General features: G+C 39.4%; 2 protein-coding genes across 4 annotated transcripts; both read right to left on the bottom strand.

Annotated features, from left to right (window-relative positions):
* Positions 1–6: 6 nt before the first annotated feature.
* Positions 7–3,724, bottom strand: LOC120272014 (pentatricopeptide repeat-containing protein At2g17670). 2 transcript variants are annotated; one of them, XM_039278718.1, is made up of 3 exons: positions 2,462–3,724; positions 459–518; positions 7–354 (listed from the first exon to the last, which is right to left on the bottom strand). In XM_039278718.1, exons 1-2 carry the CDS (start codon positions 3,687–3,689, stop codon positions 472–474), a joined length of 1,275 nt encoding a protein of 424 aa, XP_039134652.1. In that variant the 5' UTR covers positions 3,690–3,724; the 3' UTR covers positions 7–354; positions 459–471. The 2 variants fall into 2 exon arrangements, with proteins under 2 accessions (XP_039134652.1, XP_039134651.1); XM_039278717.1 differs by lacking the exons at positions 7–354; positions 459–518 and adding an exon at positions 853–923.
* An 11,810-nt stretch (positions 3,725–15,534) lies between these two features.
* On the bottom strand, positions 15,535–17,057 carry LOC120272016 (cytokinin riboside 5'-monophosphate phosphoribohydrolase LOG3-like). 2 transcript variants are annotated; one of them, XM_039278720.1, is made up of 7 exons: positions 16,897–17,057; positions 16,696–16,793; positions 16,557–16,587; positions 16,346–16,445; positions 16,189–16,259; positions 15,946–16,089; positions 15,535–15,819 (listed from the first exon to the last, which is right to left on the bottom strand). In XM_039278720.1, exons 1-7 carry the CDS (start codon positions 17,002–17,004, stop codon positions 15,739–15,741), a joined length of 633 nt encoding a protein of 210 aa, XP_039134654.1. In that variant the 5' UTR covers positions 17,005–17,057; the 3' UTR covers positions 15,535–15,738. The 2 variants fall into 2 exon arrangements, with proteins under 2 accessions (XP_039134654.1, XP_039134653.1); XM_039278719.1 differs by having other exon boundaries at positions 15,535–15,837.
* Between the last annotated feature and the right edge of the window lie 433 nt (positions 17,058–17,490).

The following is a 17,490-nucleotide window of genomic DNA, read 5'->3' on the forward strand; positions in this document are numbered from 1 at the left end:
CTCTCACAGCATTACACAGATCCGTTAACCTGAAAGACACATCGAGTTCTTCTGCCCATTTCTTTTGCTGAGGTTGGGAACAACTTTATTGGCTGCTTCTTGGGAAGCGTAGAAGATCCTTGATATTGTTGTACAAATCTCTGAGCCCTCTCAATGCAATTTGAGTAGATTCTGCACTGCCAGAGGATGGCAACACTGATACTGATGAAATATGCACCTCCAGATTGTAAAGCTCTTATTCAACTCTGTAAACGAATGGATGAGATCTTAAGGTCATGCTGGTGGACCCAGCATGGCACCTCTGCTCAGGTATCTCACCATTTTTCGCTATAGTTGTTCCAGCTGTACTTTGAACTGCATGAAAATTGAATGTAAAAGGAAGATTGTCAGACTGTCAATCACATACTTCTACTTATATAGCAATAACTGATGCAGTTGACCAAAGAAAAGAAAACCACCAGAATCCTGGTCTTAGGTGCCTTCGCTATTCTTGCAGCACTCCTTATAAGTTCGAGTTCCTGACAAGACAAATCCTAATAATTAGTTGCATTTTACAATCTCCATTCTCAATTATGAACTATGCATGAATGACAATCCTGCTGGCCATTAATCTGTAAGGCAACCAAAATACACAATCTAAATGCAATGTTTCGCAATGGTCAGACAGCCAATTTCAGAACAAATAATTGCTTTCATATTAACATAATACCTAGAGGTTGCATCAGGAACAACCGCATTGACTCTCCAGATGATCAGCAGTACCAAAAGATGCATAGGAACAATATATATATATATATGCCTCCTGCAGCCCCTCAATGCTAATGCTCCACCAACAGACCATCTAATTATCAGAACTCATCATTGTGGCCTTGTCTGAATAAAAGTATTGGAAGCCTGGCCTAAATAATGTGTGGGCCAACAATCTGACAGTATTATAGAAAGAAAACAGAAGAATCAACATGTACAATGTGTCCTAATGTGTGCTTTCTTTTAGAATGAGTGCAAAAGTAATGTGACTTATTCTAATGTTGGATGGATAAACCTGTTGGAAGAAACTCTGAAGCAGGAACTAGACAAATTTTAAATCTGTCTTCCCTTGAAGATTGCACAATTAAAAAAAAAAAAACTCTTCTCAAAGGTTCCCACCAACAGCTACTAGGAAAAGTCCACATTGTTACCAACAATCAAGTCTCAGAATCATAAAATTTCTAATTGTTTTTTAGAAAAATGAAGGCAAGACATTCTTCTACCATTAAATTTGATTATTTGAAGCTTGATGCAATAATGAAGTTACAAACCAATGACACCAGGCATTGTTGCTTGTAGTGTTTTATGGAACATAACTGAATCAATCAATAAAAGCCCATGTAGAATTTGCCTCTTACTGAATTGAAAAGCAATAGATATTTGAGGAATACATAGAATAACCACTCTTTGATATGATGAAATCACTAACAATAGAAGGAAGGCCATGGAAGTAAAAATTGCAAAACAACTATTGCAATAACATAAAATTTAAGATAATAAAATAAAATAAAATAAGACTTTGAAGACTACTTGCTAAAATGCTCTTTCCAAGTAATCATTTATTTATCTATGACAAACTTGATTTTCCAAGAGCAGTAAGCGGATTAACAGGAGGGTAATATGTAGATCTATGAAGAAAAAAAGTCATTTCGGAACTTGCATTGAGAACAGACAGAGAATGCTCCCAATACCAAAAGAACATCTACTCATGTGAGATCAACTAATTGTGATAGACCTTGGAGAATTACATTTGGTTCTACCCCCAACAGCCATTCAGCTTTGTGCACTAAATCAATCTGAATTTTTGGGTCAATCGAAAAAATTACCAAGCACAGCCAGTAAGTTGCTTATGATAAACCTAGTAAGAGTTAGCAAACATCTAGCATTAACTAGAGCCCAAATACCCAATACAATGGATAGTTAGCAATATTTTCCACAAAAATAAATGACACTGGAGCATTCACAGAACATGGACAAGCTCATATTCAAACTTCCAATACTTCTCAATCATCTTACACATATTAGTTAGGGAGTTTCCATGCAACGGATGTTACCGCAATTAAAAGAAACCCACAATCTAGTTTTCAGATTACTTAGGCCAAAGTTTGAACCATTAAGAAAAGCTGGCAGAAAAGGAATGAAGACAGCATCTAAGCCATCACAAGGAAAACAATCAAATAAAGTACAAACTCAAAGAAAAATCTGCAACATTGGGATCATTCGAAACAAGTCAAGGCACAGGTCAATCATAAAACTAACATGAATATCAGCGCAATTGACCAGAAAAACATGTCAAAATCATTCTTCTTATCAATTGAAACAAAATACATGGCAATATTCATGTACAACCCAATACATTCTTCTAACAAGTAAATGAAAAAGACAAAGGTGGTAATAAAAACTAATTAATCAAGCTCTACAACTTAGGCCTGACCTTTCTTGAGCCACTTGAGAGAGCTTTCCAAAGCAGAGTATGCAGTGACCTCTGTCAGACTCTTGCTTTCCAATGCATAATCAAACACCTCATAGGCCTCAGCAACCCTATTGGCCCGGCACAACGCCCTGACAAATGTCGAATAAGCGGCCGAATCCACCTTCATGCCTTCCGCAGTCATCACCCCGTACAACACCATGCCCTTATCCAAATACTTAGCCTTACATAAGCCGATAAGCAAAGTATTGTAAGTACATTCATTGGGACTGCATCCCTTCTCCTCCATCTCCCCTAAAAGCCTCAACGCTCCCAAGGCGTCACCTTTCCTGCACATCCCATTCATCAAAGATGTATACGTGACAGCGTCCGGAAAATGCCCCATCCCAGTCATCACATTCAAAATCTTCTTCGCCTGATCAACCATCCCAGCCTTGGACAGGCCAAAAATCAGAGTATTATAGGTGACCAAATCAGGCTCAACACCCTCATCCTTCATCTTGTTATAAACCTCCATGACCTCGCCGCAAGCATCAAGCATACAGTACCCTTTCATGATGACATTGTAGACATAGCAATCAGGTTTAAAGCCAGAATCTTTGAGGACGGAGAGCAAGCGGGTGGCTTCGCGGAGGTTGCCAGAGCGGCAGACAGAGTCAATAAGGATGGTATAGGTGACGACATTAGGTTTAGGGCCAGACGGAAGGAGGCGCATCTCTTCAATGAAGGAGTAGACAGAGGAGATGGGGCGGGACTTGGAGAGGTGGCGAATGAGGAAGTTGAAGGTGAATTGGTCGGGAGAGGAGGAGAGATCGGAGGAGAGGTGGCGAACAAGAGAAAGAGCATCGTCGAGGCGGGAGGAGGAGAGAAGAGATCGAACAGCGATGTCAGTGGTGGAGCGGTCAGAGGGGAGGTGAGGAAGGAGGGAAAGGAGGGAGGAGAGGGAGGCACCGGAGGAGATGAAGGAGCGGAGGATGGAGGAAGGGGATGGAGGCGAAGGCGAGGAGAGAAGAGAGAGAGCAGTGGTGATATCAGGACAGGAAAAGAGAGGAGATGGAGAAGGGGATGAGGAGGTGCGGGGTAGCTGTGGCTTTCTGGATTTGGGGAAAGGGGGATGGGGTTTGGAGTGATGGAGAGGAGGAGAAGGAGGAGAGGAGGAAGAGGATGGAGGTGGATGGAGGAGAGGGATGGGAAGCTTGGTGGATCGGAAGGCAGGAGGGATCTTCCCCATTCTTCAACCCGGAGCTGAAGCTGGAGCTCTCTCTCTCTCTCTCTCTCTCTCTCTCTCTTGGTGATTGTAGGGTTTAGGGTTTTGTTCAAGGCTTGAGAATTGGACTGAAAACAGAGTTCGGCTGTGGGCCGGCCCATGTTGAGTTTTTAGGTATTGGGCTGTGGTTTGGCCCTTGTTGAGTTTTCCTACAACTATGTATAATTGCCGGATATATTTATGTAGTGGATGAATATATCTGTTATCTAGTGATAGTTTATTTTTTTTTAGGGAAAATTACTGTTCACCCCTCGTAATTTTCAAAACTTTCCAAAAATCCCCTCCTACTTTTACACACTCGGACGATGGCCCTTTACTCCCTAACGTTCGACTGAAATGGATCAGTGTTGTGAAATCCCATTTTTGTCGCTGAAAATGGTGGGAAAAAGCTAAAAATCGCATCGTGTCCGATCTTTTCGAGGGACTTTCTAGCTTGGTTTCGATAGACAATGCCTAGAAGTTGCATTACATCTTGTTCTTCTCTCGTTTCTCCTCGATTTGGTTTGTTAGACTTCGATTCTGTCGGGTTTCAGTGTCTGATGAGAATCTCTTAGATTACTTATCATTTTGACCGATTCTGGGTGTTTATTATGGAGGGTTTTTGTGGTAATAGTAGATGTAAATCTGTTTCGGGAAAGCGAGTGCAGGTGAAGTTTATCATACACGAAATATATAAATCGGTTTCTCCGATAGAAAATGAAGTTGATTTCAGTCGGATTTGGTCAAGTGCGCTCCATCTTCAAATGAGTAGTAGTCGATCTTGTTGTCGAGGAGCAGACGATGTGCCATTGTCGAATCCTCACAGACGAGTTCATTTCAGTTGTAAAGTTCTTCTCGTTTATGGTAGTTCTTCTTGTTTATGGTTATCTAGTTGTATATTTTTAAATATTGTTTAACTCTTTGCTATTATACGATTTTAAAATATATTACAAATTTGTTTAATAATTGTCAGTCTCGGTTTAAATTTATCTTTAACTATTTAACTATTCATATTAGCGTGTAAATTCTCAAAAGTCTCTGCGTAAAATATTGATCTTTTTCGTTTGAGCGAAGTGTTGGCGGTGGCGGTCGTAGGGTGGCGAGGTTGATGGTATCCGAGTGAATAAGAATTAATGGCGGCGTTAATTCTTATGCAGCGTAACATAAATATCCGAACACCCGTTCTGTGTGATCGGTCGATCTCGGTCCATTATGTCGTTTTATTTTTTCTCGGATATGAGCGTCGACACGCTGTGGACTTGACACCATAAATGGCGAGGAAGAACCCTTCCCGTGGACAACCACTCCTCGTCGTCCTCATCCTCCTCCTCCTCCTCCTCTTCCCTCCTCCTCATCAGCTTCTTGTGATGATATTTCTTGAGTCGGACGAAAAATTCGAATATCAACTCTATCTTAAAGGATGTCTCATGATCCTCCTCAGTCTTGAGAATCGATCGAGTCGTAATCACGTGACAAGTTAAACTATCTTTTTCTTGCCCAGTCGAAAATTCCGGCATAATTGCACGAATCGCGAGAGGATTCTCCGTGATGGATGGACAGGGCGAGCAATTAAGCGAGGCATTTTCGACTTGGGTAAGAAAAGAAATTTTTTTCACTTATTACGTGATTGCGGAGGATTCTCTAAAGGAGGAAGATCGTGAAACATCCTTTAAAGACAGAGTTGATATTTATCACTGAAATTGTTCTTACCGTTTAAGAACCTTTAGTCGGTTCTGACAAATATTACTTTACGTGTTTAACTCTCGGGGATCTTCGGCTTAAGTCGGACCATGGCGCATTAATTAATAGACGTTTTTATGAATGTGTTTGCTTAACCTTTTTTTAATGTGTTGCGTTCTCGTTATGCGAGGTTTAAGTTGATGTGCATGTTATCTGCGACCGTAGTGAGCATTCGAATATCACGGATACTTGGTGAGTCGAAACCCGAAATCTTAATAGAGCGAGCGAGGGTCGACTCGCGAGTGTCAAGGTCAGAAGACGTTCTAAATGTTGTAAATGTTTTTATTTTATATGAAACAAGCTTATTTGAGTGTGAAACTTACGATGTTAATCGATTCTCCATTATAAGCGTTTAAATTTTTTTAAACAAAACAACTTATTTGAGTGTCGACTTGTGATAACTTGTGATAACTTGTGAAATTTAAACAGAGACATAGTAAAAACAATTTGAGAAACAAAAAAAGGCATTGTAAACAAAACAAAAAGTTAAACAATAATCGATTTACTCTTTAAACAATGACAACGGTGTTTAAGCAAATACGTAAAGATGTTTTAAACGGTGACCTAGGGAGGTACCCATCTTCATGCGATGTCGGTGAAAGCATTGATTTAAAGCAATAACATATATTTTAAAATAGTTAAATCACTATATTTAAAGCGGTTTTACATATTATTTAAATGATATAGAATTTATTTAAACAGATTAACAGTTATTTTAAACACTATATGTATCGGTTTAAACATAAAAAGCTAGACGTTTAAAGCAGAGACTCATGATAAGATGAGAACTTTCATTCGACGATGACAATATAGCTTCCTCACGGCGGTGACATATATTTCTTTTTGCCCTTAGGATGGAGGAAAAATACCGCCCGATCACATCACGTCTAGTCTAACCTCTGTCATACAATCTGTGCACTTTTTTGTTTGCCTTTCTGATTGTTGTTTATTCTTTACATCTTCTTCTTCTTCTTCTTCTTCTTCTTCTTCTTCTTCTTCTTCTTGTTCTTATTTTCATTTGGTTTGTACAATTTGGTTTTTCGGCAGTATATTATGGAGAGTTTTTGTGGTATTGCTAGATCTGACGGGAGGGAAGAGTGCTAATGTTCATGGCTCAGACTTCTTGGGAGTTGGTGTTAGCTGAGATATGTGAGCGATGGGGTCTCGAAGTTTCCCTTGTCAGGATGAAGTTTATCACACCCGATGGATATAAAAGCGGTTTGTCTAATAGAAAAGCGATGTTGACTTCCGGTCGGATGATGATCAGCGATGCAGCTCCATCTTCAAATCTTGTCTGTAGTTGATCTTCTGCGTCGAGAGCGGACAGATGTGTCGTTGTCGAATCCTAATGAAAAGCGAGTTTTTACTCGTTTGTAAGTTCCTTCTCTTTTATTTGATCCAGTTGTATATGTTCATTATTGTTTAAGTATGTCAGTCACTGGTTAAAATCTTGTACTATTCGTTTAAGTTAATTGTTCACTGTTTAACTATTTAATTTAACATTTAAATATTTACTTTATCACTTACACAGTCTATTCTCTGCTTAACATATTGATCTTTTTCATTTAAGCGGGCGTCGGCGAGAATTGATTCTGCGAGCGCTCTCGTTCAACCCCATGGTGACCCTGAAGTGATGTCGTTCGATATCGGACAACGTTTTGACGGTGTTCAGACATTTTCAAGGCGTGCTTCAAAATTTTAGCAATCAAGCGGAATTTTTGACTTCAAATTCATAAAAGAGCGAAAAAACATCGGATTTGGTCGTGGGATGCGCTACTCGATGGTTGTCATTAGGCGCCTTCATGCGTCAAAGAGTATAATAAAAATACTTTCAAAATCAAGACAATCGACCGTCGCAGCACTTGCGGTGGTGGAATAGGTTCGCTTACATCGAAAGCGTCCAAAAAATGGGTAAGCGCCACGAGTGATTCGGAAAGCTCAAGGATCGGCCCTATACGAGGCCACGACATTCAGAAGGATATGTTGCGGGAACATGGTGTCCACATACCATACAAGCAAGCTTGGTTGGGAAAAGAGCATGCCGGGTGGTTCTCGTGGCGGTGGCGTCTCCGGCTATGACTTGTTGCTTTGGTATGTGGATAAGGTGGCTAAGACAAACCCGTCGACATTATGATCGTGGAAAAGAGGCGGTGATCGTTTTAAGCGTGCATTCTTTTTCTTTTCATGCACGTGTATTGTAGGATTCAGCGAGGGCTTCGCGATGGCGGCTGCTTTGTTTCTCGATGGTACCGCCTCCTTGGAAAGTATACCGAGGGATGCACTACTGGGTGCCATAGGAAAAGGTGGAAATAATGGTTTTTTCTACGTCGCCTTTGGTATAGTCGACAACGAGACCGACGCCAATCGGACTTGGTTCATATCCAAGTTAGGTGATGCTTTATACGAGGAAGGAGATTATAATGATATAATTACCTTACGTGTCGGATGAGTCCGAGGGCCTTTTGAGCAGCAATTAGAGTCTTCCCTTCTTAGTACGATGCATCCTTGTCTTCGACATTTTGGAGGCCAATTTTATGAAAGCCAATGTCCGGACTTGGGGAAGGCGATTGAGGAGGAGTCTTTGAGTCTATATGCTTTTCGCGTTGTGTGGGCGTCCAGCGGCTAAAGAGTCGATGATACCGTGATGAATGAACGCGACATCATCACGAAGCCATCATTTGGGTTGATTAATAAATCGGGATATATCACATTGGTTGAATTATACGTCGAGTGATCGTTGGGGGTGAGATGTATTCAAATGTCACGAGTCGTTCAGACGCTGATCAAAGAAGCTCGGGTCATTTACCGGTGGCGAAAATGGTCGACTCCATAAGAGTCTGCGAATGTTGACTTTGCTTAACATTTAGTGTTACCCTTTAAAACATTTCAATATTTGTTTAATTAAAAATTGCTCTTTGAAATATTAATTTAATCGTTTAAATATTTACCATCTCAGTTTAAACAAGTTTGCAATTATTTAACCATCATAGTCTTTGTTTAACCTTATTTGCGGGTTCAAGTTGATCGCCATGTTATACGCAAGTGAGCGGCAACAAATGGGAGGCTTTCACATGTGCCCACACATACATTCGAAGGTAGAGATAATTATCGAGGATAGCGAAATCTTAGGTGTTGGTCGTTGTACGACGATGATATTTCTAAGTGATACGACCCGGTCTGACGAACTACGTAGATCTCTACAACCCAGAACTTGTTCAGTGTCGAAGTGGCAAGTTTATGGTATCCCTTGCAAACAACGTTGCACTGCAATAATGCTGAACAGACGCTCAGCGTTCATCGAGATTTGTCTGGCTACTTCACGTCGAGCAATTTACAAGTCGCGTATAAAGAAGCTATATTCGTACCGACAATGATAAGCCTTGACGATCGTGAACTTCATTTGAGACCTCCTGTGACAAGAAGGCAGCCTGGCGGTCCTAGACGAAAAAGAGGATCAGTCATGCGTTTCGATGTCCATGAGTTACGGCTTGCAGCCACGCTAGTGGATCCGATCATGATCATGAATCTTGTAATGAAACGTAGTTGGTGGGCATTTGTAAATGGCTGACTTCTAAAAAGAAACAATCTAGTCATTGTGGCAACTTTTCTATTTAAACTCTTATTCTTCTGAGTGTTATCGTTTATTTAACAGAGATGAGTATTAATTTAAACGGAAGCGTAATTTTAAATATTTCAAAGCGATATTTACTCCAAGCGGTAGATGGTAAATTTAAACAATTAAACTGAAAATGTAGACAATGACACTTATAAATCAAACAGATGAAATGAAATTGAATGGAATTTAACACCTTTACAATTGAAAACAAACCAAATTTACATTAATATATACAAGTCATGTTCTTCGAAAACAAAAACAATGAATTGAATTTGTCCTACTTTACATTCGAAAATAAAATTGACATTGACATATACAAGTCACATCGCTCTTCGAAACAAAATTTAACCACGTCGACGTACGACATCTGTATCTCACGGACGTGCCTCCCTCCTAAGTATCTGCGCGGAAACATGCTTTAATCTCGCGCAGGTGAGACGCTCCGCTCGCCATGAATCCGTAGCTTCTGCAGTAATGGCAAACCGCATGTTACACATAGACGCCGCTGTGATCGGCGCTTTCCTTGTTTTCGGGCGCGTGGGGTTTTCATGTCAGGCAATCGCTAGTGGAACTTTTGAAGTGGTCGCCGACACGCCGAACTCCATATCGACACAAATGTCGTAATAGACCTCGTCATTAAATATTATGCGCAAAGTTGAGATTAGAATACCGATCAAATACCAAATACTATTAACCGGACATAATTTTATTAAAGAACCTTACCATATCCAGCGCATCTTTCTCGCGCTCTCGCACGCGAAGAATAATGCCTGTGGCTCTTGTTTATCATTATCAAGGACGAGGACATGGAAGGGCTATTCATGATTATCGTGAGGATGACAATTTGAACTTCATGTTGCGCATTTTGTGATTCCGATCATAGTTAAGGGTTTCATGTGCCGTCTCGCTTTGACACATAAACAACACCAATGGCCGTGCGATTGACACAAGACTTTTGTGAAGGATACGGCACTTTTGCTAACGAATTTTGTATGGGATACGAAAAGCGTTCATCACATCATCTATGACTCATCTCCTTCCCCTCAAATAGGTGTGTAGTTTGTACAGGGTGCCGGAGAGGCCATTCTTCCACACGTTGTCGGGTTAATGATAATGTATATATTAGACCATATTGTAAATATTTAAATGATATTATCAATTTCATATGATATTATAAATAATTAAACGTTAAATGATAAATTAAATGATGATATAAACATTTAAACACAATCATAAAAACTTTAAACTTACTCGTCTATACGCAAGTACTGAGGAAGATCCTCATCAACTATCAAGCCAGGATGTTACACGCCGACCGCCAACCCATTTTTTCATCTTCTGAATAAAGACTTTCCAGAGGTCCGGTCCAATTGCTGATTGGCCTCGACCATCTCTCTCGCCGCCGATTTCGGTCTTCACGGCACCGTTGCCGAGTCACCGGCACCCGAAGACCAAAGCAGCATCTTCTTTCACGCGGGACACCGCCGACATCAACCGCAGACACATCCTTACATAGTTGTTGTGGGATTTATCCGACTGGACGCTGGACGACGGGCGCATAACATCAACCGCACATCCTTACATGGTCGCTTTCGCTGTTAGAATTGCGGTCCGCTCGATATCGGATATTCATTTGCCGACAAGATCAACCGCAGACACATCCCCACGGTTGTTGTTGTTGGATCGTTGTCAAGCTGGCGAGGACGACGACAACATCAACAAATGTATTACCCTTACACGCTTCTTCTCACAGGATTGTGGTTCGCTTCGATGCAAAGATCACGGCCACTTCCGCCACTACTGTCATAAAGATTCAACCATCTTCTCAACCGCGGCTACTTCAAGAATAAAGCATCAACCCGGAGACACATCCTTCACTTGTTCTCGTTTTTCAGGATTGTCCATCTTTGACGCCGACTTCCTGTACCCTGCCTCTACGGGTCACGATTTAATTAACAAGAGAGTAAATGATCTTCTCTCAACTGCAAGAATCTGGGCCACATCATCTTACGCATGTCCTCCACCGGGCTACGCACATGCCATCAACCCGCCGATATACTCATTGAATAAACATTAGCCGCCGATGGTGTTGTTGTTTCATCGCCACCGGCGCGAGACAGAGGCAAGATTGTTCTCCTCGCTGGCAAGTCTCTCGAATGTGGTCATCTTTGAACGCCCACCTGGCGATGACGCCGCTGCCGCCATCAACCACGCCATTCGTCCCGTGCTTCATTTTCGACGGCGAAACTAGTGATCGACCGCTAACGTCCTTCGACTACCAACATCGGTAGCACGGATGCCGAGGAAACTCTCGTCGCCAATATCCGCACGCCCGTGATAAGAGAGTCAGCAAGCGTATATCTTCGCCAACGCCGCCGGGCAGGCCGCGCCGCCTGGGCCGCTCACAATCTGGGGACTGCCGCTGGCTGGTCGCGTAGGGCCGCTGTAATCCGCGTGGTAGTGCGCTTTCCGCCGCCGAGGAACGCAGACGCTGCTGTGCCGAAGAGGAGAACGGGCGCTGCAGCAGCGGCAGACGACAGGCCGCCCTCTCATCCTACCTTCGAGCAAGCGGTTCCGAGATAACAGCAGACATCCGCTCGCTCAGCCCCACAACATATCTTCTTCAAAGATCTCACTGGAACCAAATTTCAGAAATCTAGTATGTAAACCAAACACTTTTAGCGAAATCATTCAGTTTTAAAACTATAACAACTATATTTGAACATGAAGTATATATATTAAACATTATAGAATATATTTAAACGGGAGAACAAAATATTTAAACCTTTTATGGAATAAATTTTTAAACTCGTAGAATAATAAAGTCAAACGCTAAATAAAACGTCGAACATTAAAGACTCTCGCTAAACATCAGTCCCATGAGATTTATTACCTCTTCCTTCCTTCGAGCTGGACGATAAGTCAAGCTTTCTACCGGCCGCTTGCCTTTCCGTAACTACTTTCACCGTGAGCACAAGCATCCTGATCTTGTCACAACGACTTTCTTTCCGTCCCTGGCCAAACATTTCATAAAACCATGCGCTAAGCGAAACTGAGCACCCCTTAATATATCCCGTGTTCGCCTTCTTCTTCCCACAAGATCTATCTGTGCACTCGAGCTCACCGCCTCGAATATCCTCCATCACCACTTGCTCGCTCGCGCCCACGCACGACGCTCAGTATGGTAGAATCATCAACAGCAATCAATTCCATCCGGGCCGAATCGAGCATGATGTATTTGGAAGAGGATCGTATTCGGCGAGATACACCACCGGAGTTCGACAAAATTATCTTCTCCCCTCTCGCCGAACAAGTCAGCGTAAGAGTGCTCTGATGGGAGTCTCAAAGGTGTCTCTCGTAGGTTTTGATAAATACCTCCCTCAACGCTTAAGCGGGGTTTTCTTCCTCCGAAACACAATCGGGCGGCCGCTCATCGCGAACGAAGACCAAGAACGAGTGACCACATCCCTCTAGGCTCGAAACTCAGCAGCCTTTCCTCGATCCTCGAATTTATCGCGCGTCATCGGTGATTTTGCATAGAGAGAGAATCAAGAAGCGGTCCTTCTCGTATACAGCTTCCAGATTTCAGCACGCCGCAAACGCAGTTCTTCTTGGACATGATCTCCTGCAAAGGTACGTAGGGGCTCGTTATCTTCTCAATTCGCCTAAGGTTCTACCACACGCGCACAACAAAGCACGCCCATTAACTAGGGGTTTTCCGACCGCCATAGTACAAGCAAGCCACATGATAACAACAACACACATCTGAACACGCAAAGACGATACAAATGTTTGCGCGGAAAATATAAGATTTTAAACCAGTAACTCCTCAGCTCTTAAACAACAGAGATACCGAATCGTTAAACAGAGAACTCGCTTATTAAACGTAGACAACATACATCTAAATGTAGACAACAACAAAATATGCACTCAGAACATCTCATTTCTTAAACGTGAAACCTCATTTCAGAAATCACTGAACCATATATCAAATGAAAAAGTGGAAACGTGCACATTGGTAAATATTACACAAAATCATAATAACGACTATTTCGCGATAGTTTACACAGGTATCGAAAAGCCGCGAAAACAACACAAAACCCTAACCGCGAAACTGCTCGGCAGACTAACAAAAACACCGAGAAATCTCAGCAGACTTTCCAATATCTTCCAACAAAAACTAGTGGAGCACAAAACGAACCGAAAAATCTTTATTTATACTGTAATAGTTACCATAAAACCATACTCAATACCTGTAGATCGCAAACCGATGAAATCTCCAACCACTTGGCGCACGGACTTCTCCTCTCGAGCTACCGTGAGCGGACCTCAAGACCATCATGTAGGGCTCTACCGTAGGGTACAACTTCGGAGACAACTTCTCGAAACTGCAGTCAAGACGCGAGTCGAGAAAACAAGTGAACAAGAAACCACCCCCACCCACTTCCTCTCATATATCACGGAAACTCACTCAGCACGCACGCCCACTCCCTACGCAAGGCCATTTTCATCCATAAAATTTGAAAATCAATTCAAGCTAACATCCGTATACATGTTTTGGGGGTTTGAAAACATAGGAGTTTAAAATGAAGGGGTTTTGGGGATCGCGAAACTACTAACGTGGGTGTGCAATATTACAAACTTAGAGGGTTTTGCACTCTACTATATATATACATAATAAATTCTTTAATAAAATTATAAATTAATTGTTACATATAAGATTACCTATTCCATATAATTTTTTTTTAAGATCAGATTTTTATTTGTAGTAGATGGATGGTAAGTATATAACTCTTCTGAGACTCGTGGTTCAATTACAATTTATTTATAATAATAATAATAATAATAATAATAATAATAATAATCTGTATTTTAATCATTAAATTGAGAAATGTAATTGAAAATATTTAAAAGAAATGGATGAATTCATATTTATCTCAATATAACTACTAGTTATTAAAATTTATATAAAATTTTAATAATTATTAAAGAAAAAAGGAATATATTAAAAAAAGTATTATGCTTTTATTAATATGGATTATTATAAGGAAATGAATGAAAATAAAATAGGTTTAGGCCAAACAGGTTATATTGCTAATAAAACTTTAACTATAATTATTTAGCTGTTTGTATGGCTTTGCACTTAACCAATGTCTAATCTATTGTAATATTCTTTCAATATTAAACCTCAATTGATTGAATTTTATTCCGGATATGATTAAAAAAAATTAATAGAATAATTGAATTGTCTTGTAACAAAAAAAACGTGTAAATCTCTCTCACCAACATCATATTTGTGTCTAAAATACAATGTCAATATTGTATGTTAGTGGCAAACATAGAATTTATATAATATATTAAAAAATTAATTCTCAAACTCAAAAGAACTTATTTTTTGCACCAGAAAAATAATAAGTTCTTTTTTTTAAGAGATTAACTCTCTCACTGCCTTGGCTAGATTGAGTTGTAGATTGAGTTATTTATCTACTTTGTTAAAAAAAAAAATCATAAACCATGCATAGACAGGAGTTCCTTGTCCACTTTATATAAAAAATAAAATAATAATAATAATAATAATAAACCAAAGAGTGTTGTAATAACTTCATTTATGAGCACTACTGACATTTACATGCAAAAATTGAATTCAATCTTTGCCACCAAACATACACATTCAAACTTCATTTATGCAAAGAGTACTACTAATATACAAGTAGAACCACATTTATGGCCAGAGAAGTAGCAAATGATGGGAATAGGAAACCTAGGATACTAATTAATTTTTCTTTTGTAAGAACTATATCCTCAAGTCTTCTATTTATTAAAAGACAAGGAATTGATTAGTTCTCCTATTCTTTTTTTAATTATATATGTATACTCATATACTGAAGGGCTTCCCCCAATGTTCTTTTTATGCCTCACCATTTTTGGCATAAGATAAAGCCAAACTTGTGCAGAGAACAAAAAACAGTAGCACAGTGCCAATGCTTGCAAAACCAGTTATCCACTAGACAACAACATACATCTTAAGATTAACATCTCTATATAATATATATATGTTGTGCTCAGTAAGGTCTTTAACATGAATCAAAACCAAACCTTCTTTACCACCTACCACTGTAACACTATCTATTACAGCAGAAAAATGTACCATATCATTTATTTCTCTGTAACAAATCAAGAGAAATGCAGATAAATAGTTTCATAGAACTCAGTCAAAAGAAAACACTCACAGATACCCCACTATAACATTCAAAACCAACACAAACAATAGAGTATATATATATATATATATATAAAGAGGGAAGATGAGAAGGAACATGAGAGAGATCAACAGGTTTTATCCAAAGGTTGTCTGCAAACCATGATTTCCTTTAGAACATCATCATTATTTCTGCAAACTCATTACCATCCAGTCTTTCCAATAACCAGTAAGGATAAAAAGAAGACAAGAAAAGAACATAAGCACCACAGAAAAACACTCTTTTGAGCATGCATGCTTGCCTTTGAGAGAAAGAAAGTAACAAAAAAACAAAAGAAAAAGCTGATGTATTGATCCAGAAACAAGCATATATAAGTACTACCACCAGTGCTACTACTAAAGTGCCACTGTTTCTGCATACAAGTTAGTATTCACCAAAATAAAAACAACCAGTTTTTTTCACTCCTTGTTTTCATGTACTATCTTGAAATCTCAGAATGCAGTGATGAATTATAACCAACCTGCTCCATTTCCCAACATAGTTTGGCCACCACAGCATCCTGCACAGGCACGTACTCCTGTTTAGAGAAAAAGAAAACAAAGAGAAGAAGAATAATAAGATGCTTTGAAAATGATCCAAATGTTTGGCTTTTTCTGCTTGTTTTGTGGAATTTAAGTTAAAAAACCTCAAGTTTCTGGACTAAGTCTTTGGCAGTGGGAGCTGATACAATGATCTGGCGCTGAAATGGCTGGATGAAGCCATCCTCCACTGCTTTGTCAATGAAAGCTAGCAAAGAGTTGTAATACCCTTCCACATTAAGCAATCCCACCTGCCATTCAGATCAAATAAAAGTTTAATGTTTTATAAACTAGTGAAAATGCGACATTTTTGTATGTCCTTAAAGCCATGGATTTAATTTGTTCCTTACTGGCTTGTTGTGAATGCCTAGTTGAGCCCAGGTAATCACTTCAAGGAGCTCTTCCAGTGTCCCATACCCACCTAATAATTAAAAACCCACCATGCATGACTTCAAACTCTCATTGAAACCAAAGGACAATAACAAGAAACAAAGATAGAAGGAAAACCAGGAAGAGCAATGAATGCATCTGAATGGCTTGCCATCTCAGCCTTTCTCTGGTGCATGCTTGACACTGCCTTCACTTCTCCCACTGTTTCTCCAGTTATCTTCACAAAGTCACAAACATTCTCAAAGATTGCAAGGGGAAAATGAAATGTATGCCAAAACCAAACTAACTTCATATACATACATATAAATATATATATATATATATATACCTCTTTGTTCATTAGAGTTTTTGGAATGATTCTGAGAAAAAACAAAAGAACACAGAGGTAAAAGGTAAGCAAAGATGAAGAAAGATACAAACTTTATATAAATCAAATTAATAGCTATGCATATTATTGTAATATTTACCCAAGAACATGGCCACCTCCTTGATGAACAGCTTCAGATACAAGACCCATCAATCCTACACTCCCACCACCATAAACCAAGTCTACCTTTCTAGCAACCTGCCAACCATTTTCCTTTACTTAGATACTCAAAAGAAGTAGATAAAACTTAAACTAAGAAAAAAAAAAGAAAAGGAAAGAACAAATGGATGTCTTTCATTACCAACTCTTTTCCAAGCTCAGTAGCAGCATCTTTGTAGCAGGTCCTCTTGCCACTGCTACTCCCACAAAACACACACACTCTCTTGAACCTTGACTTCACTGTTTCCATCCCTTTCCCTCTCCTCAAAACCCAGGAATGAAATGAAGAACAGCCAAACAAACTTCTTCCTTATTGTCCCCTCTATAGATATATCTACATCTATATATATATATATATAGATGTATGTATATATAAAAGGAGAAGGTCTACGATTGGTTCTTGAACTGTTGATTAATTAATTTTAATTCTGATGCCAAAACATTAGGTCTCTGAATATAAAATAAATAAATAAATAAATTGAAAAATAATAAAAATCCTGTTCACTGCATTTAGGTGGGAGATAAATATTACTCCTTAAACTAAATATCTTGCAACTTTTGATGGTTTTTTTTAGAAATAATTATTTAAATAAATATATTTCCACATGAATTTTTACTATTTATGTACATTAATTAAATCAAATTTTAATTAATATATATATATATATATATTTAAAAAAAGTTTATGAACCATGGGTTAAGAAAGAAAAATACATCATCTAAAAACTACTAGTTG

The sequence above is a fragment of the Dioscorea cayenensis genome, chromosome 11 (genome assembly GCF_009730915.1).
Source record: "Dioscorea cayenensis subsp. rotundata cultivar TDr96_F1 chromosome 11, TDr96_F1_v2_PseudoChromosome.rev07_lg8_w22 25.fasta, whole genome shotgun sequence".
NCBI lineage: Eukaryota > Viridiplantae > Streptophyta > Magnoliopsida > Dioscoreales > Dioscoreaceae > Dioscorea > Dioscorea cayenensis.

Excerpts from the sequence above, each read along its gene's own strand:
- LOC120272014 (XM_039278717.1), bottom strand. The coding sequence starts at position 3,689 with ATGGGGAAGATCCCTCCTGCCTTCCGATCCACCAAGCTTCCCATCCCT. Across the intron at positions 924-2,461 it reads TCTCAAGTGGCTCAAGAAAG|ATTGTTGGCCCACACATTAT; the intron begins GTCAGGCCTAAG and ends TAATACTGTCAG.
- LOC120272016 (XM_039278719.1), bottom strand. The coding sequence starts at position 17,004 with ATGGAAACAGTGAAGTCAAGGTTCAAGAGAGTGTGTGTGTTTTGTGGG. Across the intron at positions 16,260-16,345 it reads TGCATTCATTGCTCTTCCTG|GTGGGTATGGGACACTGGAA; the intron begins GTTTTCCTTCTA and ends TTTAATTATTAG. Across the intron at positions 16,090-16,188 it reads TAGGCATTCACAACAAGCCA|GTGGGATTGCTTAATGTGGA; the intron begins GTAAGGAACAAA and ends TCTGAATGGCAG.